The 27,774-nt window shown below is 28.2% G+C and overlaps 3 protein-coding genes and 2 non-coding genes across 7 annotated transcripts; 1 reads left to right on the plus strand and 4 right to left on the minus strand.

Moving 5' to 3' along the window:
* Window positions 1-738: 738 nt before the first annotated feature.
* Window positions 739-2,782, minus strand: LOC114190901 (premnaspirodiene oxygenase-like). Its single transcript, XM_028079969.1, has 2 exons — window positions 1,882-2,782; window positions 739-1,618 (listed from the first exon to the last, which is right to left on the minus strand). The coding sequence occupies exons 1-2, from the start codon at window positions 2,776-2,778 to the stop codon at window positions 986-988; spliced, it is 1,530 nt and encodes a 509-aa protein (XP_027935770.1). The 5' UTR covers window positions 2,779-2,782; the 3' UTR covers window positions 739-985.
* A 5,609-nt stretch (window positions 2,783-8,391) lies between these two features.
* On the minus strand, window positions 8,392-8,478 carry LOC114192865. Its single transcript, XR_003606184.1, has one exon. It is a non-coding gene; the product is annotated as a small nucleolar RNA snoR114 (small nucleolar RNA).
* Window positions 8,479-8,485: 7 nt separating this feature from the next.
* Window positions 8,486-8,556, minus strand: TRNAG-GCC. Its single transcript has one exon. It is a non-coding gene; the product is annotated as a tRNA-Gly (tRNA).
* Window positions 8,557-12,961: 4,405 nt separating this feature from the next.
* LOC114192770 (agamous-like MADS-box protein AGL62) lies at window positions 12,962-14,009 on the plus strand. The gene has a single exon (XM_028082583.1). The coding sequence runs from the start codon at window positions 13,136-13,138 to the stop codon at window positions 13,880-13,882; it is 747 nt and encodes a 248-aa protein (XP_027938384.1). The 5' UTR covers window positions 12,962-13,135; the 3' UTR covers window positions 13,883-14,009.
* A 1,642-nt stretch (window positions 14,010-15,651) lies between these two features.
* On the minus strand, window positions 15,652-20,475 carry LOC114189841 (inositol-tetrakisphosphate 1-kinase 3-like). 3 transcript variants are annotated; one of them, XM_028078552.1, is made up of 10 exons: window positions 20,058-20,475; window positions 18,735-18,816; window positions 18,509-18,541; window positions 17,737-17,857; window positions 17,401-17,499; window positions 17,047-17,166; window positions 16,770-16,946; window positions 16,313-16,368; window positions 16,136-16,220; window positions 15,652-15,993 (listed from the first exon to the last, which is right to left on the minus strand). In XM_028078552.1, the coding sequence occupies exons 1-10, from the start codon at window positions 20,210-20,212 to the stop codon at window positions 15,902-15,904; spliced, it is 1,020 nt and encodes a 339-aa protein (XP_027934353.1). In that variant the 5' UTR covers window positions 20,213-20,475; the 3' UTR covers window positions 15,652-15,901. The 3 variants fall into 3 exon arrangements, with proteins under 3 accessions (XP_027934353.1, XP_027934355.1, XP_027934356.1); XM_028078554.1 differs by lacking the exon at window positions 20,058-20,475 and adding an exon at window positions 18,223-18,289; XM_028078555.1 differs by lacking the exons at window positions 18,509-18,541; window positions 18,735-18,816; window positions 20,058-20,475 and adding exons at window positions 17,991-18,031; window positions 18,223-18,240.
* Window positions 20,476-27,774: the final 7,299 nt, after the last annotated feature.

Genomic DNA, 27,774 nt, shown 5'->3' on the forward strand with positions numbered 1-27,774 from the left:
TTTATTTTCATTCTATTACCTATTCAATTTTATATTTATATTTATTATGTTCTTTATTAAACAGTGTAGATTACATGCACTAAAATTTAATCCATTCCATCACCGGTGAACTAAAATTTTAGTGTTACAAGAGTGGTTAGAAATTTGGTCCGATAATAAATAATTTGTTATTGATGGACAAGTTTCAAATCACTCTACGCTAATTTTAAAGACAAGAGTGGTTAACATGCTATAATTACTTTTCAAGTTTTTGCTTGCTTGAAGTGAAAGTTCTAAGGTTAAAGTAAACAATTTAGTTTGATAGATTTTGTGACAATATTTTTGTAGTATCACAAAAAAAATCATTAATTGATTTCCATATAATTTGTGATGTCTTTTTTGACAAATCCTAGCATGATAGAATAGAGTCCTTATTAACTTGAATCATTAACAAACTTTAATTTTTTTTATAACAATTATTGTGATAAAATAGTTAGTCACAATATAATTAATTACATTGTAAGATTCACTAATATTATTTACTAATTATTACTTATCATAAACTTTAGAATTTTTTCACGAGTAAAAGTTTGTGTGAGAGTGATTATTGATGCAAATTTGATGCAATCCTTTTAGTCATAATTAAGTTATTTTGATATTAATTGGTATTTCATAATGATTATTTGTCTATTTCCAAAATCTATATTAACATTACATATAACACTTGACAAGGTTAAACGAAGAAGTTTACAAGTTATTTTATTAAAGATAATAAATACATGAGAGAATAATACAATTTTACATTAAAATCAACAAAGGAAACACGGAAATCAAAACTATAATAAAGACCATATTTTCTGAAAAGATAAACTTCACATCTTAGTTTCACTCTAGAACAATACCTTTAACACACAAGTAAGGACAACCCAGTAATGTGATATAAAAACCTTAATTGCACACATTTATTGTAAAACAAACATTTTTCACACATAATAATGACTAAGATTCAATTAAGGTTTGATGAAATAGGAAGAGGATTACGAGGAATGGGAACCAAGACTAGATCTGTTTTCCTTTTTGAGAAGGCTCCCAAAGCTTCAGCCATTTCGAGGTTTTCCTTGTTTCCATTTGGGAGTTTCCAATTAAAATAGTAAAGTAATTGTGCAAGACAAAGTTCAATAGTAATTACCCCAAAAGAAATGCCAGGACATATTCTCCTTCCAGCACCAAAGGGTATGAATTCATGATGGTTCCCTTTATAATCAATTGGACTATCCATGAATCTCTCAGGATAAAATTTCTCTGGATCACTCCAATACTCAGGATCTCTTGCAACTGCCCATGCATTCACTATCACTTGGGTCCCAGCAGGTATCATATACCCTTTTACCTCACAAGTTTCTCTACATTCCCTTGGATGAAGAAGAGGGAAAGGAGGGTGCAATCTCATGGTTTCTTTGATCACTGCTTTCAAGTATTTTAGTTCCTCAAGTGATTCTTCGCTACAGTATCCTTTGCTACTAAAAACTCTTGTAACTTCTTCTTGAGATTTAGCCATTACTTCTGGATTTTCCAACATCTCTGACATTGCCCATTCTATAATTGCAGATGATGTATAAGTCCCACCACCAAAAATGTTCTGCAACAACAAAATTAGTTTAAATCTATTAGCTTTCGAATTTATACTTGCATGCATGTGTTACAACACTTTCCCACAAAGATATAGCTTCTAAGAAGAAATATTTAATGGGTTATATATCTATATCTATATATATATATATATATATATATATATATATATATATAAATATATATATATATATATATATATATAGATAAATAGATAGATAAATAGATAGAAAGATATGCATGTATTGTAACCAAAAGTAATGCAACACTCACCAACATTACGGCCTTGATGTTGTCTATTGTCAAAGGATATTCGAGGGAATCTTGATTTCTAACATTTAGAAGAACAGATAGGAGACTATTAACCTCTACTTCACCAATTTTTTTTTCTGTCTCTGTAATGATGTTTCCAATTATTACATCATATTTTCTATGCAACTCCTCTAGTTTAGGTTTCTGGCCAGTGATCACATGAAGCCATTTGTGAGAAGGGAACATGTCAAAAATAACCATACTTTCGACCATTTCCACAAGTTTCTTGACAATGGAAATGAACTCTTTTTGATCCTTACATTTTTCACCAAAAGTCGTCCTTCCAACGATGGCACTTGTCATGGAGGCCACTTTTTCACTGAGGTTGACAAAAGAACCAACGTTGGTCTCAATATTTCTTACTAAATTCAACACTTCTTTTTCTCTTATCGATCGAAATGATCTCACACGTGCGATGCTTAGAAGCTCTTGTGAGCATATTCTTCTTAGTTGCTTCCAGTACCCCCCATATGGTGAGGTGACAATGTCAGTGGAGCCATAACACATGATGTCTGCACCAACTTGATGGGGTCTTTGAGCAAAGATTGTATCAAAGGTTTTCATGACATCTTTGGCCACTTCGGGAGAAGAAACCACAATGGTTGATGCCTCACCAAGTTTTAGGTGCATGAGAGGACCATAGTTTTTGGCAAGTTCTCTCAAGCGATGGTGAGGTAGAAACCCAATCAAGTGGTGTAAGCTTCCAATGACAGGTAGCTTCCATGGTCCTGGGGGAAGCTTCACTGTTTTCATTGAGGTTTTGGATCTCTTTGCCACTTTTAGAAACAACGAAACAAAGAGGATGAAACTCAATGAATATAGAAAAAAGGGTAAGAATGAGATCAAGTGATGATCCATTATGAATTTCTATGGCAAGTGACCAATGTGAGAGTGAAAGGTATATATAGAAGTTTTGTTCCACACCGTAGTATCATCACTGGTTTGTTGTTGAAGATATTAAAAATACATTTGTTTCTTATTTGTTTTCTATTGAAGATATTAACTTCCTTAGCTGAACTTCATGTCAAATGTTTCTTTTTGCAATATGTTCAAGCTACACGATATTCTCTCACCAATATTTTTAGGTTTGAAAATTAACAAATCTGTTAAGGATATTTCTTTGAGGAAACACAAATATACTTTATTTTTATGTATAAGTGCAAGTGATATGATAGGTTTAAAAAATATTATTAAAGTATATTTCTAGATGATTCAAATAACATTTTATCAAAATAAACTTTAAATTTAACTAAAATTTTCAAGATTAATTTTGTAAATTAAAATTTACAATCACTTGTACATCTTAATTTTTGACTGATTTTTTGAATAATTTCGGATTACAGCCTTAATTGGCCTTAAAAACTCATTATTTCCATTACTAGTAGTGTTTACATTAATTTAATAACTAATATAAAATAAAAAATATATATCCGAAAAAGTTGATATAAAACAAAATGAAAAACAAAAACAGTTAAGTACGTAATGCTTGTATACTTTTATTTTAGAAAATCATAATGGTGATCAATTTTTGCATGTTGTATTTCCTTTATTTTATCTTAATAGGACTATAAATTTAATTGTTCATTTCCGGTACCATAAGAAATAATATAGTTAATTAAAATATAAAAAAATATACGTGAAATGAAATCATACAATACAGTTAGAAGATTTAAAAAAAAATGAAGATCAATATGTCTATGTTAAAAATTACGTTAAATCGAGGCAGAAAAATATATTAAAGTCAAAATAAAAAAAAATGTTTCAAAATTGGCTTTTAATTTAGTATTGTACACGTTTATTTTAAAAAAAATATTAAGATCTTAGCTTCAACAAATTGAGGTGTAGTCCTTTTTTAAGTGATATGTTTTTGAAGAAAAAGATTCTCATAATAAGTTACGATCATACTCAATAAACTATCGATATGCCAACCATGAATTATATAAAATATTTATTTATTCTTAATCTTGACAATGATATATATTGTCTATGTAAATCCTAAATGAAAAAATAGACGGTTTTATCCCTGGAAAATAAAAAAGAGAATAAGCCTAAAATATTGTCTAGTACAAAAATACGAAAGTCAATAATAAAATTGATGAATTCTAAATTAAGATATAGATTCAAATTTCATATAGAATATAAATTATGTTATCTAGAATGATAGAAGAGAAGATTTGAAAGATTTTATCCAATTACAATTTCAAAATAACTGTAGTAATTCAATAATTAAATTTGAATTAGTAAATAATTAAAGAGGATTGATCGAGTAGTACCATAAAAAGGGAGTACTAACTCTCATTTCTTATTTCTTTTTGAATTAAATGATCAACTTACTTTCTTAGCAAACATTTCTTTTTTTATTTACAATTTCTTTTTTACAAAAAGCTTTTGATATAAGAATAAATCCTACTACTTCTTATCCTGAAGTTTCTTAGATTGAAAACAAAATAATCATAGACATATTGACCAAATAATTGGTCTACGTAGCCTTTACCCCAAATTAGATGTCTAATATTTACAATGTTCTGATAATTAAGGATCGAAAAATTGTTGCTCAACAAATTAAAGTTACCTGTGAACTACAAAAATTAGTAGACAATAAACTTCAAAAAAAATTGAGATATAGTCCTTTTCTAAATAATATATTTTTGAAGAAAAAAATTATCGTTATAAATCCAGATCGTATTCAATAAATTATTTATATGTCAACCCATGAATTATATTAGAAATTTATTTTTAAATTTTAAAATTGAAAAATCTAATCTAAATAATAATAATTTATTTTTAATCTTGACAATGATATACATTGTCTATGTAAATTCTAGACGTAAAAGTAGTAGGTTCTTTCCTCAGAAAAGAAAAAAAAAAAAGAGGTAAAAAAAATAAGGAAGAAAAAAATAAATATAAAAAATTGTCTATCGACGAAATACGAAATCAAATAATAAATAAAATGAATTTTAAATTAAGATACAGAATATAGATATATTATCTAGAATAATAGAAAAAAATAAACTTTCGAAAGATTTGATCTGATTATTGAATATTACCAAAGAAATCTAGTACTAACTCGCATTTCATTTTGAATTGGCCGATGAACTTGTTTTTTATTCGAACATTTCTTCTTGATTTGTCCCGTGGTTAATGCTTTGTTGGATCACATTGAACACATCACATTACACCATCAATGCAAACAACAACTTCAACTTGCTGGTAGTTAAGGATCGATTGAGAGATATTGTTGTCTAGAATGATAGAAAAAGAACTGTAAGAATATTTTATCCAATTGAAATTTTAATAAGAACGCAAACATTTACATTTCTGGTAGATAATGGTTGAGATGGTGTTGTTGGTGAACAAATTAATGTGATTAACTATATTAGATAATATATTATATTAGAGCGAACATCTCTGCCAATTGAAATTTTCATAATAACGCAAACATTTACATTTCTGGTAGATAATGGTTGAGATAGTGTTGTTTGTCAACGAATTAATGTGATTAACTATATTAGATAATATATTATATTAGAGCTAACATTTGTGGCAATTGAAAATTTCAAAATAACGCCAGTGAACACTTACATTTCTGGTAGATAAGGGTTGAGATAGTATTGTTGATCGACAAAACAAATTAATGTGATAAACTTATTATATTATTATATTAGAACGACCACCAACTTACCGTGGCAAAATATTATTTTATCACTAGACCACTGCTACTCTTGATATTGAAATTTAATGTAGTTATTTTATTTTTTCAAACCTTTCATTTGACGTGATTTCTTACACATGATTAAATATAGTCGTTAAATCCTTCAAGTCTGGTAGAAATAAATCTTTAATACAATCTAGCGTGGATTTATGAAGGCAGTGCGAAAATTTATATGAGAAAAACGTAAAAGAAAATACGACAAGATATTTCTTTCGGTAACTTTAAGGTTTCAAAAATCCAACATAATCGAGTATAGATTAGATACGTGTAAATAACTATAAATTAAATAATTTATAAAATAAATTATTTTAATATTAAAATTATATTTGATTAATTGAATTATTATATATTTTTAAATAAATTTGTAATATATAATATTAAATAATTATAAATACATTTTGATTAATTTGTGATGATTGTTTGTTTTAATTAATTTGAACTATTTATAAGTCTTTTTTTTAAATATATTATTTGATCCTGTTTTATGTGTTTGGTTGTGATTTATTTGCAACTAATTTAAATCATTTTAGTTAAAAGATATTGTGAAGAGGGGTGACAAAGTAATGTACTGTCTTTATTTGTTAAAAACTTTCCCTCCTAGTGGATTACATGTTTGCCAAATTTACTTTGGTTTCTTACACACATTTCATTTGACGTGATTAAATATAGTAGTTACACTATTCAAGTTTATTTCACCTTGTAAAAATAAATCTTCAAAACAAACCAATGAATTTAAATGAAAACAATTGAAAATTCATTTTAATTAGAAGTAAAAGGGTGATTTGAATTTTGCAAGATGAATTTGTTTTATCCAACTAAAACGGAAGAGTTAATTAAATTATTTAAACCACTAAACTAAAGTTTAATTATACTATTCTTAATTAAAAAAATTATTTTAAAATTACACCAATTCACCTATCTTTTTAATATTAAACAATTGTACATTATTTACAAAATTTATTTAGAGGAGATTTTTTTTGTTTTTATTTTTGTTTGAGCGAATAACACCGGTTTTGAATAAGAAATCTCATAAAAATATCATAAAAATGATATTATACAACATTTTGAGCATATAACTAATAGTCTAATTTTTAAATTCTTTTCATAATTTTATTACAACTAAAGTTATAAACAAAACCTTAGCTTTATCATTCAACCAGAACATATTATGTTAACTCCATGAAAGAAAAAGAGAGAAAGGAAATTATTGCACTATAAGAAGAAAATAACTACATCACAACAAGGTTTCAATAGAGACATTTATACTGAATTAGGAAAACTAAAGTTGAACCGAAACTACACAAATTTAAAGCCATGTAATATCATCCCTTAAACTTATGGTAAGATTAACAACGACCATAAGTTTATCTCTAAATTTAGTGAAAGCAGAGTAATCGGAGAACCCACCGCAGCCAAAGTAAAGTATCCACTATTTTCTTAATATAAAAAGATAGTTGGTAATTGATTTGTCTTTCTTTGGTTGGAGAAGCTAAATCTTTAAATTTTTTACTTTTGCTATAGCTTGAGTAGTATAGTATTTGAGAGTCTAATTTATCCAACAAACTGCAATGGGTCAATTATGGATTTAGTCTAATAAAACAGTCATCTATAATCTACTATATGTTTTTCTCATAATACATTAATATCTGATGATAATAATGCAAGAAAATTAATTACATGATATATCGATTAATAGAATTAAAATTATAAGATATAGGATATTTCTAACACTCCTTCTCAAGATGGGTACGAAGCTTATGAAGGCCCAACTTAAAAATAACAGTTTTTTAAAAACATTTGGATGAAGAAAATCTTGAGAACGCAAGAACTTTGAGAAAGCAAAAACCTTGAGAACGCAAGAACCTTAAGAGATTGGTTTGAGAACGCAAGAACCTTGAGAAATTAGTTTGAGAACACCGAGAACTTGAGAAGGTTGAGAACTTGAGAAAGTCGAGAACTTGACAAAAGGAAGGTAATGATGAAATATATTTTTCATTTGACACCATGTTAGATATGTATAAGTCATTAGAAGGAAAAATATGCACTAAAGAGTGTTTACTGAAAAGCAACTAAAATATAACTTTCATATTGGGTTCTTCTCGTCGACTTTCTTCAGGTTCTCATCGACTTTCTTCATGTTCTTGCCAACTTTCTCCAATTTCTCGTTAAACTTTTTAGGTTCTCAAGATTTTTTTTCATCTGATTCCTTTACAAAAAAAACTTACTTTCAAGTGAGTCTTCATAAGCTTCATGCCCATCTTGAGAGGGGATGTTAGAAATATCATATATCTCCTGGGTTTTAATTCTATTGATGAAGATATAAGATATTTTATTCTCCTTAATTAATATAAAATATTCATGATGATATATCAAGTTTTACTTTTTACTTTATATCATGAGATATTATACTCTATATATTTTGAACAAATCTCTAATAGATTAATATAAAAAACATGAAAGTTCTCACTAAATTGTTTTTCATCAAACATCTCTTGTGGGTATTTGTGGTTATTTTTCCTTCTTATGATTTTTACATATTTAACATTTATGTCAAAATCTAATTTTATTCAAATAAATAAAAAAATTTAAATAAAATAAATAAAAACTAATAAAAAAGATTAAATTTATTTTGTGATGAAAAATATATTTGCTTTGAGAAAAAGATATTGCACCCTGGGGCGAAAAGGAACATAAAGGAAAACAATATAAGCAAAATGAAAAGTTGAGACTGTGGAAGCAGAAAAATAAAGAAAAAAATAGAGCTCAGATGTGCCACAATTCGTCTGAAAGGATCAGAAGCGTGACAGACTCATCCATCACAGTAAACACCATTTTCATCACAGCTCCAACGACTGCACCAGCCGGGAATCGAACCCGGGTCTGTACCGTGGCAGGGTACTATTCTACCACTAGACCACTGGTGCTTTTGTTGGCAAATGTGGATGATCAATCAATTTATTGTTTTTATTTGTTAAAAAGTTCCCTCATCAACTTGATCTTCGCCAAATTTACTGTTTTCTTACACCTTTTATTTGACATAATTAAATATGTTAGTTAGCTTCTAACCACAATGGGAAAAAGATATTTCTTACACCATACTTGTTTTCATTTTAAAATAGTTTTAATTTTTTTTTACTAATTATAAATTGTGGACAATTTGAAATTGGAAACCAAAAGAGGCATCATTTCATTTGAATGAAAAAAAAAAAAACCTAGTTCTTCTCCCTCACAAAAATTAACCCCAATTCTCTCATTCCTCTTCCTCTCACCATCATCTTCTACCTTTCTACATTGTGACGACGATGATAATGACATTACTGCAAATTCCTAACAAACTAAATAGTCTAATTTCACTAAAGTTTCGTCATTGATGTTGTTATCGGAGTCCTTGTAGTTCTCTAGTACTTTTGATGCCCAATCGCAAGAATTAGTTCATCTTTACGCATTTCAGATTTGTAGTTTAGTTTTGTTTGTGTTTTTTCCTTCTCATCTGACCACACATTTCATATTTCTTTTGTTTTGCAAAATGACGCGTCGTTGGAGCCTTTGATGATAATATATTTGTTTTGTATAAATGAAGCAAACATTCCATTTTTTTATTCTTCTTTTCCTATTGTGTTTGTTGTTTCGATGATTAAAGTAGAAGAATGACATAAAAAAAATGACAAAAACTTTTCAAACAAATATGGTGACCCATGTGCAAGGGGAGTTAAAAAGGATTTTTTGTACAAGACTACCAGAATTTGAAAAATTAAAATTTTAGGTACACATAAAGTTACATGAATTTGTTATGGACCATATTAATCATATTTAACCGGCTATCAACCTAAACTAATTAACTAGCTTGAGTGGTTTCCAAAAAAAAATGATAGAAAACCTATCATATATATTTTGGTGATCCATGTGAAGATAAGTGGAGAGCTAGAAAGAACTTTTTTGTATAGTCTACTAGAATTTGGAAAATTAAACTTTAATGTACACACGAAGTTACATGTAGTTGTTATAAACCATAGTGATTAGATTTCCATCGATCCTCAACCCAAACTAATTAACGGGCTTGAGTGGTTTCTAAAAAAATGACAGAAAACATGTCTAACATATATGGTGATACATGTGCAAATATATGGGGAGTAAGAAGAAATCTTTGTACACATTCACGAGAACTTGGAGAATTAAACTTGTATGTACACACAAAGTTCCATGTACTTATTATATATCACAATAACTCGATTTAATTGATTATCAACCCAAAATATTTAACTGGCTTCACTAAACTCAAAAAAATTGACAAAAATATGTAAAACATATATGAGTATCCAATTAATTATTTTGTGTCATTTTTTGTCCTCGTATAGTTAACTGGGACCCAATCTATTATATCATATAATAGATTAAATATATTTTTTAAATTAATTTCCATTAATATATTATAAATATTTATTATATCAGAATAAGAAAATATTTTATTAAGTTTTAATTAATTATATTTATATTTATTAGAATAAAAAATGTATTATATTGTATATATTTTTGTTATTATATTATTTTTTATAAAAATTATAAATATACTAGCATAAATACACGCGTTGTCGTGCGTGTATACGCATTTTTTAAATATACGTGATATTATATTAGTAGTTGATGATATTGTAATGTTATTAAGTTAATATATAAAATCAAATTATATTTATTAAAAATTAAAAATAAAGTGAAATATATAAAAAAAATATGAGAGAAAAATTGTTGATAAATAAAATAAAAAAAGAAGCAGAGATAGACGGTTTTATAAAAAATTTGTAAAAGTAACAGTTAATTTTCAAAAATTTAATAAATAATTATATTTTAAAGAATAAAATTGGAATTTTAAGATGTAGACACAAAAGAGAAATCATCTTTATATATTGTTATAGATATTCGCAAATCCTCGCAATTAAGCCAAGAAAGTTAATAAGAAAAAAAAAAATCGTTTCTTTTTCGTAGAAAAGTTTTGATATTTGAATTTCCCACTCACATCCGCGCTTTGTAACGATCCTTCGTCGTCGAAAACAAACGGTAACTTAGTGCCTTTTACGTTGCAGAAGATTTAATGGGTGCATAGGAGTCCATACTCTTAAAATATCAATGTAGAAATCTTATGATTACTTACTATTTTTATAACAAATACAAAAAATCACATCTAATATGATGACTTTCATTTATTAAATTATAAAAATAAAATTTCTAAAACAAAATAATAACAGCATAACAAGGTGACCTTTTTAATCTATTTGTACCTACTAATGGCGTTTAGGAGTTTTATATATAAATAATAATAATGTAAGGTGTTAATAGAATTAAATATGGATGCACCGAAAAGTTATATATATATATATATATATATATATATATATATATATATGTGTGTGTGTGTGTGTGTTTATTTTTGTTATAGTTATTTTATAATTTAAGAGAGCTTAATTAACATTCTGAAGTAAAGTGTTAAGGTAACCATTGACCGGTAATATATTTATTACTGAAAGCGAGTAAATTGATTTCTTTATTAAATTTGAAATATAAATAAATAAGGTTCATCATCGTTTCAAGTGCAAGATAAATAGGCATTAGTATTATGAATTACTACCATTATTATTAAGTATAAATGTTATGTAATATTATGATATACGTAAGTGAACAAAAACAAGTTAAGAACTTTTTTATCTAAAGTTATATTAATATTTTTTGTTTGTTAATATTCTATCTTTGTTGTTTCTATTATGTAACATAATTCAATAAATTATTTTGAAAATTTAGTCACTTATAACAAGTAATATTTTGAGCAGGTAATCACATGTTACTTAACAACTATAATACAATGATACTTTAATGTAGATTAATTATCCGTATCCGACATGTATTCATATATGAAACTTTAAGATATATATTGATACTTATCAATGAAGTATATAATCTATAAAGTAGTAGTATTTTTATGATGACAATAATTTATAAATTTTTATGTTGACAATGTTTAATATATATGATTTTAATTTGGATTCGCATAATAACAATCATATATTTATCCTGTTTTTAAAAATCATTTTACGATTTTCAATATACATATATTACATATCGTATCCTAATATTTTTAAAATAAATGTCTCGACATATTGAATATGTGTTGTATCCGATACACATATTATATCCGTGCATCATATTCATATTTAAGAATAATATATTCTTCTTGTAAGCATCGGCATAGGAGATTTTTCATCTTCCAAAAACCATGTGGACGTCCTTAATCTCAATGCAACCACGTTAATTTTTCTTCTTCTTGGAGATTGTCCCTGAAGAATCGAGGAAAACTGGATTTTGTACAAACAACTTCTTACATTGTCTTAGGCACTTCTGTTGCACATGTTAATTACTAATGATTATACAGAAAGGTAAAGAACATCAATATTATCTTTGAAAAGATGACAAAAAAATGTGACAGCAATATGGAAATTTATTTTTAACGTGGTTCAATAAGAGCAGACTATTATTCAGTTTGTTCATCAGAAAAACATATTCATTCAATATTGGTTTTATATGAGGTACTTTAAAAAAGTAAATTAACAAAAAGCAAACATATTTAAAAATGAAAAAGAGTGTGTTCACATATATGTTTTTAGGAAAGTTTTTTAACTTTGGAATGAGTAATGATTTCCTTATATGTCCCTAACAAATTATTTAAAAATTTATATTTTTCAATGATAAAATATTAATTAATGATATCACTTTTGATTTACTATATTATGAAGCGGTTGAATGCAATTGGTGCGAGATTGTTTCACTTTAACAAGTGGTGGGAAGTTTTGATGATAAATATGCAATACCAGTGAATGTAATTTGTAAGATATTGTTTCGGTTGAACAAGTGGTAGCAAGTTTTGGTAGATAGATTTGCAATTATATTAAATATTTGGAGAGAGAATTTTGTCCCTTATACTAATCCTCTCTAACTTAAAATTGTCTTCCCAAAAGAATACATGCTTTCTACACCAAAAAATATACTGTGAATGCCATTTTAATATGGTAAAACACTAAAACTCAGGTCACTGTTTCTCATCAATTTTTTACGCTAAATTAACACTCTCACTTTCACTGTTCTCACCTCTCAAATCCATTCATGAACCTAGATTAACAATACTCATCACACCGGAAAAAAAAAAAAAAAAAAAACTCTGAATAAGTGCTTTTTGTGTACATTAATTTTGCTGCCATATACGCCATGCAAAGGGGATTTTGAGAATCTCCCAATCCAGAAACCCCTTGAATGGTAAGAAAACCAGTTGTATGTGAAGAACCCACGTGTAGTTTGGAACGTTTTCCTTCACAGACACGATGTGTATAAATTCATCCCTTCACTCTGCAACCTGTGTATGAGCCATATAGGGTAACAACATTCTCCATAGCGGCATCATACCCTAAGCCTAGCTATAACCTTTTCCTTCATTTTTTTTTTGTTATTTTTCCGTTCACCGCCATGTCTTCAGACACAAAGAAAAGCCGTGGCCGTCAGAAGATCGAGATGAAGAAAATGAGCAACGAGAGCAACCTCCAAGTCACCTTCTCCAAGCGCCGTACCGGGCTCTTCAAGAAAGCCAGTGAGCTTTGCACTCTCTGTGCTGCCGACGTGGCACTGATTGTTTTCTCCCCCGGAGAGAAGGTCTTTTCCTTCGGTCACCCTAACGTCGACGCCGTCATTGACCGCTACCTGGCGCGGGCCCCGACGCAGGACATGGGCACCATGCAGTTCATCGAGGCTCACCGCCTGGCGAACGTGCGTGACCTGAACGCGCAGCTCACTCAGATCAACGCCCAATTGGAGGCGGGGAGGCAGCGCGGGGAGGAGCTGAATCGTATGAAGAAGGAATCACAGGCCCAGCTATGGTGGGCCCAGCCCATCGAGAAAATGAGCCTGGCCCAGATGGAGCAGTACAAGGCGGCGTTGGAGGAGCTGAAGAAACTGGTTGCGCGTCTTGCTGACATGGCCATGCTTGAGAGTGCAACAAACCAGGGTCGTCATCAGTTTTTTCCCGGGGCTCCTTCCTCTTCCAATCTGGTGCATTACCCACACCCTTCTCCCGTGTTCCCTCAACCGCTGATTCAGTCACCCATGCTTCAGAACTTCATGTTTCCTGATGGGAGCATCGTAGGCCACCAAGGCTTTAATCACATGGAAATGGGAGGATATGCACCTGGACCGGGACCCGCTGGTGCTTTCTTTTGATCCTTTCATGTTAAAAACTTCGTCTTTTTTTTTTTTTTTAATTTCTTTTTATTTCGGTGTAGCTCCGGCTTAGCTAGTTAATTACATGGTTATTATTCTTTGGGGTTCGGATATTTCAGACATGTCCTCAACCATCATCATCATCATTGCCATGTTCTATTACAATTTTCTTCCCTTCAATTGCTTTTCTTTCTTTTTTTTTTGTTATTATTCTTGTTTCATTTTAATTATTTAAATAAACTACATGTGTTTTGGGTCAAATTATAACTTTTACTGTCTTAGTTTATAGTACTAAATATGACTGTCCCAATTTATTTTAGTTGGTTTTCTTTTATAGTCAGATAAAATACATTTACTTGATAACTTAAAATAATAATAATTTCATTATGTTTGTTATTTTTTTAATGTAAAATTATAATATATATTATTATATTATTATACAGAGTTATAAAGTGGAAGTATTTTTCTTTTAAGAGTGTCAAACTATTATTTTTAAAAATCCAAATAACAATGTGATAAATGATATCTTGAGGAGAAAAAATAATATGTAATAAGAAAACAATGTTAAAGGAAGACCTTACTTGAAAAATAAGTATACAAGTATAATTATTATTCTTATAAAAACGAAAAAGATAAACCCACTGTGTCATCCAAAATAATCACAAATATTTATACTTCCAGAATCTGCTTTCCCGAAAAATACATAATTTCAGGAATCTTCCACGACAGAAAACGAATGGAGTTTCTGAAACGGAAAATTATGCGGTGCAGTTGCTGCTTTGTGATACAAAATGACAAAAGGTAATCTTGACATTTCATAATTTTGGAGGTGCTGGGGGAAATATGTGGCGCGTAAAAGTAAAGCCTAAATCTGCTAGTTATTGGATCAGACCAAGCCCAATAATAACTGGCCCTATTGGCTTGAAGCCTGAATGCATCACGCCCATAGCCGGGCAACCTTTGAGCACATGAAACACTTACCTCTTGTATCGCACAAATATATGAATACAAAATATCCAAGTTTTTCACTAATTTAATTCCTTAATCGTGTATTATTAAACTTACCGACATTTCAATTATTCAATTAATCTTATTAAATAAAAGCCCATGTTTTCAATCATACGATGAACGGAATAAATTATTTTCAAAACCATGTACAAAAGTTAAAGTTCAAGTACATTTATACAAGTATCATTATTTATTAATAATAATCCAATTTATTTTATAACATACAAATATCAATAAAGCAGGCAGTGAGAAAAAAAGAAGTGACAACTGAGTTTCGTGAATTTTCTTATATATTTGAGAAAGTATATTTGAATATCTGACATCAGATTAACACCACATGGTTGCATATAGAATGTGTCAAGTTTTTAATAAATTATTCCAACATGAACTTTTAATAATGCGTATGTTAAGTTAGATAAATAAATTCAATTTTTTATTTCGAAAATTATTTAAATGAGTTATGTTAAGTTATGTACTATTCAAGTAACCCATGTATATATTTAAAATGAAAATATTATAAATTGTGTTATTAAAATGTTAGTACACTTTTTCAAATTCATATTTTATTAACTAATACTAAGTTGTATTCCTAGAAAACTGTCTTCTTTTCTAATATATGAATTCTTTTTTATGTGTAGATTAATATTAAAATAATTTTTAGATGTTATACTAATTAAATTAAAAACTAATTTTAAAATAATTTCACCAAAACGAAACTACTTAAGTTATAAATGAAAGGATAAAAATAGAGAATTGGGACCTTTGGCAAATGAAATTGAAATCTTGTAGCAGCCATTTGGCATCACCAAAATTTGCATTAATTTGGATAAGCACATACATAACAATAAAAGCAATTTTTGCTCATTATTGAGAGATTAGACATCTATATATTTCAACCTTTTTTCAGTATTTTGGTGGCTTCATTGGCATTCAAAAGCCACTTGCATAAAGTTTTAAGAAAGCCACCAGGTAGAACAGCCTGCTAAGTGGATCTTACTAACTTCCTCCTGTTTAAGTCGTAAGTTTCTTCTTAAACTTGCTCTGCGTTAGGCTAAGTAGAAAATCTGTAAATACGTGCTCATAATCTGGCATTTTCCCATACCCTGAAGTGCATCAAATCGTAAAAATCACAGTTATCATTAACATGACATGTCAAAAAAACATAGACAAACTTCGATGAAACAATCGAGACATAACAAAGTGTCGAATGTTTTTTACACATAATGTGTGGCCAGAGATACTTGCCAGGAAAGTAGTTGATGTCGATTACGTAAAACACATCCTTGGTTCCATATTCTCTAATCATATCTATGTTGAACAAGTGGAGTCCCTAGAGATGATAAATCAGTTTCGTTTTAGTATATATCATCTGAAAATGAAAAGTGGCTGCAAAAGGAAGAAAATAAGAAATTACAACAGTACCAATCTATGACGGAGCTCTCTCGCAAGCTTCTCCAATAAAGGTCTCGGGGGATGCTCTGTAACAAAAATATCACAGAAGAAATGAGACATAATCCCAGCCATTGCGTCAAAGCACTTAGATGCATGTAGTAACTCACACAAACAATCACCAGACAACATAAAAGCCTCTTGAAAAATAGGGGAGAAAGAGTTAGTGGTTGCTGCACAATGGTATACACTATGTAATGATCAATATACACTATCCAATTGTATCAACCATTCAGTTGACCTTTGCAAAGCTTTAGTACGGACACGTCCTTATCATGTGGAACGTAAAAGATAAAACAATAGTCCATAACTAGCACCCCTTTCACATACAACAGAAATTGAAAAAATGAAAAGGGAAATAGTATTGCTTATAAAAAAAAATACAATATTTTTGGTGATGCTGGACGAAGGGTAGTTTTTTAAGCGTTACCTGCGATATTAGGATCTAGATCAGCATCATCTGCAGAAGCTGCTGCACATGAAACTCTTGGGAAACGGAATACACCTGCAACTTTTGATAGTTCACGCTTACTGATATTAGGAAGAGAGAAACGCCTCACAACCTTTATGGTTTCCCCAACAATGTAAATCTTAAAAAGAAGGCCACCTGTATTGTCAATCCCCAAACCCAAAAAAAAAAAATAGAGATTAGATAACAATGCAAATTGAACAGAAACAAGATCATGGTCTATGTTCAGTTCACATACCATGATTGACAAACTCCTGTAGAACAAGCGGAGGTTCAAGATCTGATAAAGAGAATTCGTCATAAGCAAGAAATAGTTCATGTGACTTCGCAGTGCCATCCACAACTAGCGGTTTTGCAACTGAAAATACAAAAGAAAAAAGGTAATATTTTTAAGACACCATGCCTCAGTCAACTTCAGGTCGTAAAACATAACGTTATAACAGCATATCCATAGATAAAAACAAGGTTCTTCAAAGTCCATTGACATATTCTGGGCTATTTGTGCTCAACACCCATCAATGTAGAGATTGACCGAATGCATGCCCATCATATAGTTAAAATAGTAAGTTAGATGCATCCCAAAGATACATACCTAATGGCAACTTCATTCCAGCTTTAGTGACTTCATAAGGGATACTAGAGGGGTCTTTCTCTTTTGTGATAACCAACTGACGTGGAATGGAAACCTTGCCTGCAAAACAACAGTAGTTAATACGTAGATACAGATACTGGTAGGGCAAAAACCTAGTTTACCATACGTGAAAACAGAATCAGCTTGAAAAATTGAAAAGCCAATAACTTCTTACATTGCAAAAATAAAATAAAACATAGTAGTTCAACACCAGAGCAAGATGCATGCATTGTGTTGATTCTAGTACATCTAATTAAACATTTTTGTACTATCCTGAAACTTTCAGATGAGGGTTACCATGACAATCGGATAAGTTCAGATCCACCACATCTTGCAGCATGGATTGGCGATTGTGCAAGTGTTGAATTGCACCCGGAGGATCAAGGACAGTTACCTCGGGATGCGTTTGCCTATAATCCTTCAAAATTAAAAAGGGAGAAGAACAAAGATCGAATTAGCTCCATCAATACAAACTTTACAGACTATTCAGAAATCAAGAAATAATATTATCAGCTAGAAGACTGAAGAAGCAAAAGATAAAACTTTCATACGAAATGGATGCATTTGGTGAGTAGCAGCATTGGCTTCTAACCTATATAAGAAATTTGATTTCCATGTCATAGTACAGTAGTAGTCACTAGCAAAAGTATTAAAGAAACAACATTTTCAACTAAAAAACAAAGAACCAAATAGAAGGTAGAGATAATAATTCATTCTTTGGGCAACAAACTCCAGCCATGCCTAACCAAATTATTTAGATTAATCACAAAAGTAAATCCTCACTTGTTTGAACACTTGGGGACTGATTTCAACTATCTGATCATGATTCATGATGAGGAGAGCATGAACTCTGCAAATTTTGTCAGACAATAATAAGCTTTTAAGAATCCAAAAGACTTGGTTGTCCAGTCCAGTCCATCACCGCCAGCTCATGCTTAATTCTCAGACTAAGGATACTAACGATATTCATGCAATGTCACAAATGTGCGTATAGAAAAACAATAAAGCTGCACAAGATTGCTATCACAATGTGGAAGTGGGTAGAAGTGTCAGGAAGGAGTTCACAAACCTCAATAGTCTCATGCCACTCCTCCCCTGATAACTGGAAAAAACAAATACCCAGTCAGATTATAATAGAGCATAGGAAACAGTAGTAAATCTTAAAATGCTAATAGCCTGTTATTGAACAAAAATTTCGACAAAACCATAACTGAAATCTCAAAAAAAAAAAATCGCCACATATGAAGAACTTCAAACGTCACTAATCATAAAATGCTGAAAGAACTGTCACAAACCTTATGCAAGATAATGTCAAAAGGACCTTGTTCTGGTAGTGGCTTCTTTAGATCAACAGCAACAAAGTTTATCCCCTTGTTCCTGCATCGTACAAAATTTGTACACATCACTATTAAGAGCGTCAAGAGAGTAGCAAAAGATTTTGTTAGCAATTTTATTCAGATATACTGCCAACCAAATACGTTTCATCGTAACAATACATATACCACACGCAAATGGTCAAAATTTGTATTACCTCAAACTAATCCTGACTATCTAAGCAAGATTAATCTTATCATGCCCTCAAACTCATAATTTATATGTTTCCTGTATATATACTTTTAAGGAGAGATTGGTTTAGACTAGTATAGAAAATAACAATATCGGTCCGTTAAATAGCTTTATATTAAATCATTGAATTATAACAGCCTATATCAAGCAAATCTCGATGGGAAATAAGGGTTTCTACATAATATTGTTGGAACTTTCCACTTTGTACAGTATAACTTCTCAAAAAAAAAAAAAGATCATTAAATCATTCAGTATGTAGCTGAGCTTCAATGATATAGTTTAAGATTAACTCTATTTTAAATTATATGAAAAATAATAATCTTAAACTTTTTTTTGATAGCTTAACTTTTACAGAACTTAGGTGACGAGTAGAAATTCAATTTAATCAATAAAAATAGCATTAATATTGAATGGAGTAATATATACAGGCCATACTGACGTGATTCGATTTCCTCTAATTCTAATGCCCAGTTGGCAGCAGTCATGTCAGTGAACAGACAACATGATGCTGCAACATTAGTGGACAATAATGTAAATTTAACATTCCAGAGAAGCAAGCAAAGTGAATTAATTCAAATTAAGAATGCAAAACCATGTACTAAGATTTGACCTTGGGTTGTCCATGTGGACAAATCCAAAGGAAAGTAGGGCATAAATGTTGGAATATTCCAATTTAAATTAGAATCGAGAAAAGCACAAGACATAGCAGATATGCATAAGCAAAATAGGAACCTTTAAAATAATTTAAGAAACAACAAAAAAGGGAAAATAAAAACACAGTTGCCAGGGTTCGAGTCACGAAAGTGATAGCCATTAGGCATGGTGCAAAAATTGCTCAACCATTACATACTACACAGACAAGGACATAACGTGTGGCTGTGAACCCTACCACTGCAAGCAAAAGCTGCTTTTACGCTAAACAGGTAAAAGGATGAAAACAATAAAATTCAAATAAATAAATAATGGATGGATGAATGAAGTCCCTTTGTTTTGGGAAATTGAAAAGTAAAAATGAACATGCATGCAGATGAAGGAAAAAGATGAATAGCTACCGTGCAAGGCCAGTGAAACTTGGCTGCAGAAAGCTCTTTTTTTTCTTGGACGTTAAGGCGTACCCAACCACCACTTCCTGACCCGAAAACGTTGTCGTTCCCGGTTGCTTCTCCTCTTCGTCTTCCCCGCTTGAGATTTCTCCGTTCAGTCTCATCCTCGCACACCCCGGAAATCCCTCGATTCAAAGATCAAATATTTTGCCCTCCTCTGCTTCAATTTTGGCGCCGTTAGGTTCTCAATCTCGGATTTTGCAAATCGCGCATGGAGAAACAGGGGAGGAAAGCGTTTATGAGGGTAGAAAAGGGATGTAGAGGAATGTGTGATGATTTGTGGGAAGAGGAATATTGAGTTTTGCAGAGGAAGAAGAAGATTGGGTTTGGGTGTAATTGTGGAAGAAGTGAATGGAATGAGAAGAATATGTGTATATATTTATATTTATATAATAATACAATAGTGTGGTATATGATGTTGTCAATCCTTGTAGAAAGTCTTCCTCTGCGCTCTTTTTCTTTTGTTGTTTTTCTCTATTTTTCTATTACTTTAATTTTTGGTTGGCCTATTTTATTTTGTGAGTCAAATGATTAAAATTTTACAAACAAGAGCATGGTTTCCCTGACCAAACAGTCTCAGATCTCATTTCATACTCAAACCCATTACATTGGGAATTGATAATAAAAACAAAAAGACAAGTTTCTAATTGGTGGTTCTAAAAACATATTAATATTTATATTATTTTTCTTGTATCCTTTTATATAGAATCTTACAGTTCTAAATTATTAGTTTATGAGATTTAAATCATACATGATTAGTTATAGGTTAATTATTAGCCATGTATTCTTAAGAAATATTTTGTCCATTTTTGTAGTATTAGTTATAAATTTTTTCAATATTTCAGAGAGGTATGAAACATATACAAACTCTTAAATTAAGATGAGACCATGAATAGCATTCTAATTATTCCAAAATTGTAAGAAAAAAAAAAACACTGGTGCAAGAAAGCACGAGAAGATGTTATTTTATATAAAACATTTACAGTACAGTTTTTATTATATACTTGTGAAATATAGTTTACCTTCTTTAAAAATAATATGAGTTATTATTATAAATTAATAAATAGGAAAAATAAAATTTATTTTTATTTATTTAATGTATGAAATATTAAAAATAAAAATTGAAATTACTGAAAAATTAATGTCTCTTATACTATGAGAAAATAGTTATCTTTAAAGAAACTTTTAAAAAACTCGTATAAATTAATTGAGAAAAATTCAATGTATAGTACTATAAATATCAGTTTTGTAATCTTATTAAAATAGTATATTTTTTTATTCAAAATATTAAAATGAAAAACTGAGAAAAAGAAATATAAAAGTTGTTAGATTATGTCCAGAAAAAAAATTCAATTTACAAAAAAAAATGTTTGCAAACACAATTTATTTTTGTTTTTTAAAAAATAAATAAAGTCTATACAATTTCAGTTTTGTTGTTATAATAATAATTCAAATATCAATAATAATCTAGAGTATAAAAATAACAAAATATTAAAAATATTTTTTTATAATCATAACATTTATTATTATGATTATTACTAGTATTACTATTATCATTATTAATGTTATTATAGTAAAACTGGATTATTATAAATTTCTGTTAAATTAATGTCATATTTCTTTATATTACTTCAATTTTATAATAATAAATAAATAAATAAAATCCATATTTTTAATAACAGAATTAGTTTAATTTTGAAAGATAAGAGTTAAATCATGCTTGTAAATATAATTGTTCAAAAATAAAATTTTATCCATTTTTATAATTTTGACAACTTTACTCTTTTAGTAATTCCATGAAAATTACACTACTTATGAAAAAGACCACCTTTTCAAGTGTTTCACATAGGAACATAGGATTAGGAGTGTATAATTCTGAATAAAATATTCAGTAGTATTTCCACCGATTCTGGAATACCTAATGACTAGGAGGTTAAAATTATCTGACAAGGCTTAATTAAATATATACTTTTCTAGTTTTTTCCTTACTTTGAGGCGTAAATGTTGAGTTTTAGGGTCATTGAGATTCAATTAGTTGTTGAATTTTGCAACGTGTCAACTTCTTTTTTCTTAGCTGATTAATAAATACAAAAAAATTTTAAAAAATTATAACATGTGAAATCATTTATAATATTATAAAACTAAATTAAACTAGATGGAGCTCGAGACTTGAGCGTGGTACCTTGGTCACAAACTCATTTCCTTTGTATAATTCATTCTTTTATGTTATTGCATATTTTAAGAGTTATATTAAAAGTTAAATATTTTTTTTCTAACTTTAATATATTTTTATAATTAGAAATTAAATCAAACTAGATGGAACTTGAGGCTTTGGAGTGTAATATGCATTTGGCTACAATCTCATTTCTCATTATTTATAATTCATTATTTTATCTTAACGTACATTTTAAGAGTTTAATTAAAGGTTAAATATATTTTTGTTTTTTAAATTTAAGTAAAAATTAAAATTAATTTATTTTTAAAATTTTAATTCAATTTAGACATACAATTTAAAAATTGTGTGAATTTAATTATTTTAATCAAATTTTGTTAAATTTATTTGATGTTTCAAATAAGTTTTAAATGTGTTTTTTCGCTAATATTAAAGAGAAAATGTGTTAAGTGATATAAACAACTCAAATATTAAATTGAATATCTAAATTAAACAAATATTTCAAAATTAAACTAATTATAATTTTCACTTAAAATTAAGATAATTTTAATTCTTACTTAATAAACAAAAACATATTCAAATCTTTAATTAACTTACAATAGTTTTATAAACAGAAAGCCTATTTCACAAGTGCAAAATCAGCGTAAACATGCGGATCAATATTTTATCAGATGATTTTTTTGTTGGGATTAGTACGTGAAATTTGAGTAACTTTGAAACAAACTGTCTTCAATTTAAAAATAACTATTGTAAAATTACTAAATATATTATGTTTAATAACATATAATAGACAACAATGTAAAAAATATATGACAATACTAATCTACGATCTATTCATTCACGTATCTATATGGAAGTTATGGTTAAGCTGAGAGTATATACCTATTTATATTTAATGGTTTAAATTTTTTTCGCTAATATACCAAAATAATTTGCCTAATATTGAAATAGCTGGACTAATATTTTTATGTTAGGCTTGTTATCTTTGTCTTTTCTTGAATAAGGTTTGTTTCTTAGAAGGAATAAAACATATTACAAAAGACAATATGAGAGTCATGACACTCAAATAACGAACAAATTAAATGGTAAAGACATAATTAAAAAGTATAAAAGTTGGTAAAAATTGAAAATAGTATACAAAATTTAAGTATCCAAAGAGAAAAAAAAAATAATTAAAAAATACATGTTTCTATAATTCCTGTATTTGATTTTGTTCCGTCCAAACACGATATTAGGCTTTTGCACATGGTAAAATAGGTGCGCTATAAAAAGTGTTTGTTGCTCTTTTAAAGTGTTAGATAGAAGCAGCAACGTGATCCATATTCCTCACATGCTCCAACTTATTCCATTTGTCAGTTGACTTAATTATAGCATCTTCTTTTTCCTTCAAATTCCGTCATCAACTTTGTTTTCATGGTTTATAATACCATTATGCCAAACCTGTTGCATGGCATCTGACATCACTGCACTACACCCAATTAAAACTCTGCCTTTTCGACCACCTTAAATCATCCCGACCTTACATTAGTCTAAGGAGCTGCATACCAAAAACATTAGGGTTTGAAATTCACCTACGATATTAAGTTTTCCCTAGAGTAAAAAATAAAAAATAAGTATATAGAAACAACTATTATATTTATTATCTTAGGAAAGAAATAATCTGATAGATTCTATTTAGAAAATAGTACTATTATTTTTGAATTTAAATCTATCAAAGACACAATGAAAATAAAGAGAAAAACACAGAATAAGACAGAGATGGAAGACGCCATAATCTACCAGATTGATAAATCAAGTGAAGATTCATCACAAAGATGTAATCTTTGATAAGAACCACAAACCTAAGGCAAGAACAAAGATAATCCTCTCTATAATGAAATTAAGTTCAATATATAATTAAAAGTGTTTACATCAGTTTTTGATACCTCTATATAAACACATAAATTTAAAAAAATCTGGAGAACCCTACAAGAAGGTTGAGCCCAAAAACATAAAAATATAAACTAATTTATGAAAGAAATTTCAAAACTAAAAAATATAAAAAACATAACTATTTATAAAAGAAAATTCAAAGTCCAAAAATATAAATTATATTTTCATAAAAACTATCTTTCAAATATGTTCAAAGCCATGATCTTTTATATTCTTTGAATTTTCAGATACTTGTAACATCAAGAGTCTGGAATAAATATGATCTTTCAATTTTTTATTCCTTTCCTTTGTCGTAAGTCTTTTAAATGATTAAAAATTTATCTTCAAAGTTTTTATATGAGTCTAGGATAGTCTTTTGTGATAATGTCTTATATATGAAAAAATTGAGATCATGATTTTATTAGTGTTATGATTATTCTGTTATCATTTCTCAAAAGACCATTAATCATTCAGAACCTATACTCTTCTTAATTACATCTTGTCTTTTGTGTTGGTTGAGATGCCATGAATCATACATATCTCATAATCACAGGGCATTGGATTCTATCTAAATCCTACCATATATTATCCGCATAAACAAATGAAGAATATTTCTTTAATCTAAGAGAAAATCAAATATTGGATATATATATATATATATATATATATATATATATATATATATATATATATATATATATCTCCCAAGGTTGGTAAGTTGTTGAGCTAAATGACTAGTTTCATGAAATTGCCAATTTTCATGACTGCAGCATGACGAAATAGTTTTTGAAGTGTATCATAAGTTATAATTGCTCCATTCATGTTATGAAAATTATAGCTAGCCATTTGATGAATATAATTAATAATAAACACAGGAGTGATTGCTGTGACAAAATCTGCATATTCATGATAAAAATTAGTTTTTATTAAGACGGGCTCGGAAGATATAATTTGAAACTCTGCATGTTGGTAATCCAAGTTATTGAATTTGATGCTACAAGCCAAAGTAGTGAAAACAAATCTGTACGCATGCAGATTAACTTAATAATTTTCATGAATAATAATTTGGAATTAATTATAATTTATATCGTATTTTATCTGTTGATGTCGCATATACTCTCTATTGACACGACAGTGTCTTTTTATGAACGGAATAGGACATAAAATTTGAAATCGTCAACCGTTGGGTTTGTGAAATTGAAGCTTCGCACTATCTTATATCATAGGCAACACTGGCTAAGTTACATATCACAGTGTTATGTCATCCACATGTTTTGGCATTACCCATGATTTATACATTAACTTTAGTTTATATATTTGTACAAAAGTTTCATTTTATTGATCTATTAAATAATTGGGACCAAGAAGTTTCATTTTTTTATATAAAATAAGTTAGATTTAGATGTAAGTGAATTTCACTACTATGATATTAAAATAACTATGATATTTAAATATTAAAATAAGATTTAACTCATTTTTAAATACTTACGTGCCCATTTATATAAATTAATTTCTAAATATTTTATACTAATTATAAATTATTTTTTATTATTTTCGGTGTAATTATAATATTAAGATCTAATGCATTATTTTTAAGTTTAATTTGACTTAAAGAACTCTCAATTCAGCCTATATAATTTTTATATAGTTGATCCCATATAAATTGGACTCAATTTAATATGACACTTTTTAACTACGATCCAAATTTGATCTACTCTACTCAACTTAATTTGATTTTACATCAGTTTAGTTCGATTCAATCTAACTTAGTATGATTATAATCTATTTAACTTAGACTATACTTAATATTGTTCAACATAATCCCAATTTGACATGATCAGATTAAATGGAGTTAAACTATTTAATATGAACTTGATTTATTAATACAATATGAATTTTGGTTCAACTTATATTGATTATTGGACTCACTTAATTTGGATTCAACTTCCAATTTTATTTAAAGTAAACTAACTTAATATGATTTAACCTAATTAATTAATTTAATATCAATCTAACTTGATATGTTCATACTAACTTAAATTTAGGTTTAAATTTTATATATATATATATATATATATTTAATTTTGTTTTAACAAGTAATTTTATTTTTACTTTCAAAAAATATTTTGTGGACATTTTATCCAATCAACTTCTTTTATACGAATTTTTTTGACATTATAAATATATAAATAAATGTCAAACCTTGTTATAACCATTAACTGATATAAATCAAGAATATTTTGAAATATGAACAATATTCCATCAAACACAATCACACACACACATATATATATATATATATATATATATATATATATATATATATATATATTTCAACAATATTTGTTCAAAAAATAATCAATATAATTTTATATAGATCAAAAATAAAACACACAATAATTAAAGTTACAATATATTTATCTAAATTATATTAATTAAATGATATTTTTGAACATGTGTCAAGTACTGTTTTGCAATTGAGAGAACACTTTTCTTCAAGTACTTATGTATGAGGTGCAGACAATTGAACATATCAGAGACAACAGTTTCACAAACCTTTGGTTTTATTGCACAGAAAGTACTGTTTTATTGCATCTGTGGGTTCAACTCACTCACAAATTCTCACTTTAAAAAAATTATTTTAATTAATTGAAGAAGAAAATTTACATGTCAGAGGCACTTTGGTTTGTTCTCTCCCATTATTTTAAATTTTACTAGTATATAATATATTTTAATAAAATAATGTGATCCGGGTAAAATTTTAAATATTAAAAATTAAATTATAAGTTTTGGTTTTTAATTTAGATATCATGATTCTAAAGAGGTTGTGTTGTATTACATCATTAAAATTATACCAGGAGCAATTTAACAAGAGGAATTTACCTTTCTCAAGAAAAAATCAAATGCTTTACAAATTAAATATATTATTTTAATGAGAAATTTTAAATATAAATTTTAATTTTCTACACTTTTGTAAAGTTATTATTTTCACGATGTTAAAGTTTTAATTAGACAAATACTTCTCAAAAACTAATTTTGTGAAAATGAGGCATTTATTACTCTTTATATCTTCCCATCAACCAGTCAAATTATATATTTAAATAATTTATGATTTTGATAAAAAGTTGTCCAACACTTTCAAAATCTATTACTTAAATTATTTTCAAATAATTAAATCAATTATTAACTTCCAAATTCATAACAAAATTTGAAATAAAGTAACTTTATAAGTTTAAAATTAATTATTGGATACTCCAAGTAATTGTTATAAAAGAATGTAACAATATAAATATTTCACAAGTTTTGAAGAAATCGTCATTTCAATAAAAGAAATATTAACATATTTTATTTTTAGTATAATAAAAATCAATTTTATAATGTTAATATATAAATTTTAATTTTTTTAATTTAGTATGAACTCTTTTAATGATTGAAGTAATTAATTCCATATATATTTTTCTTTTCTTTTCTATTTCTATTCAAAATTAATTATATATTAATGATAAATTATCTAATAAACATGCATGTGAGCATTACAATTCAATTATTAATAGAGTTTAAATAGAATTAACATTTATAATA

This window comes from Vigna unguiculata, chromosome 7 (genome assembly GCF_004118075.2).
Source record: "Vigna unguiculata cultivar IT97K-499-35 chromosome 7, ASM411807v1, whole genome shotgun sequence".
Classification (NCBI taxonomy): domain Eukaryota; kingdom Viridiplantae; phylum Streptophyta; class Magnoliopsida; order Fabales; family Fabaceae; genus Vigna; species Vigna unguiculata.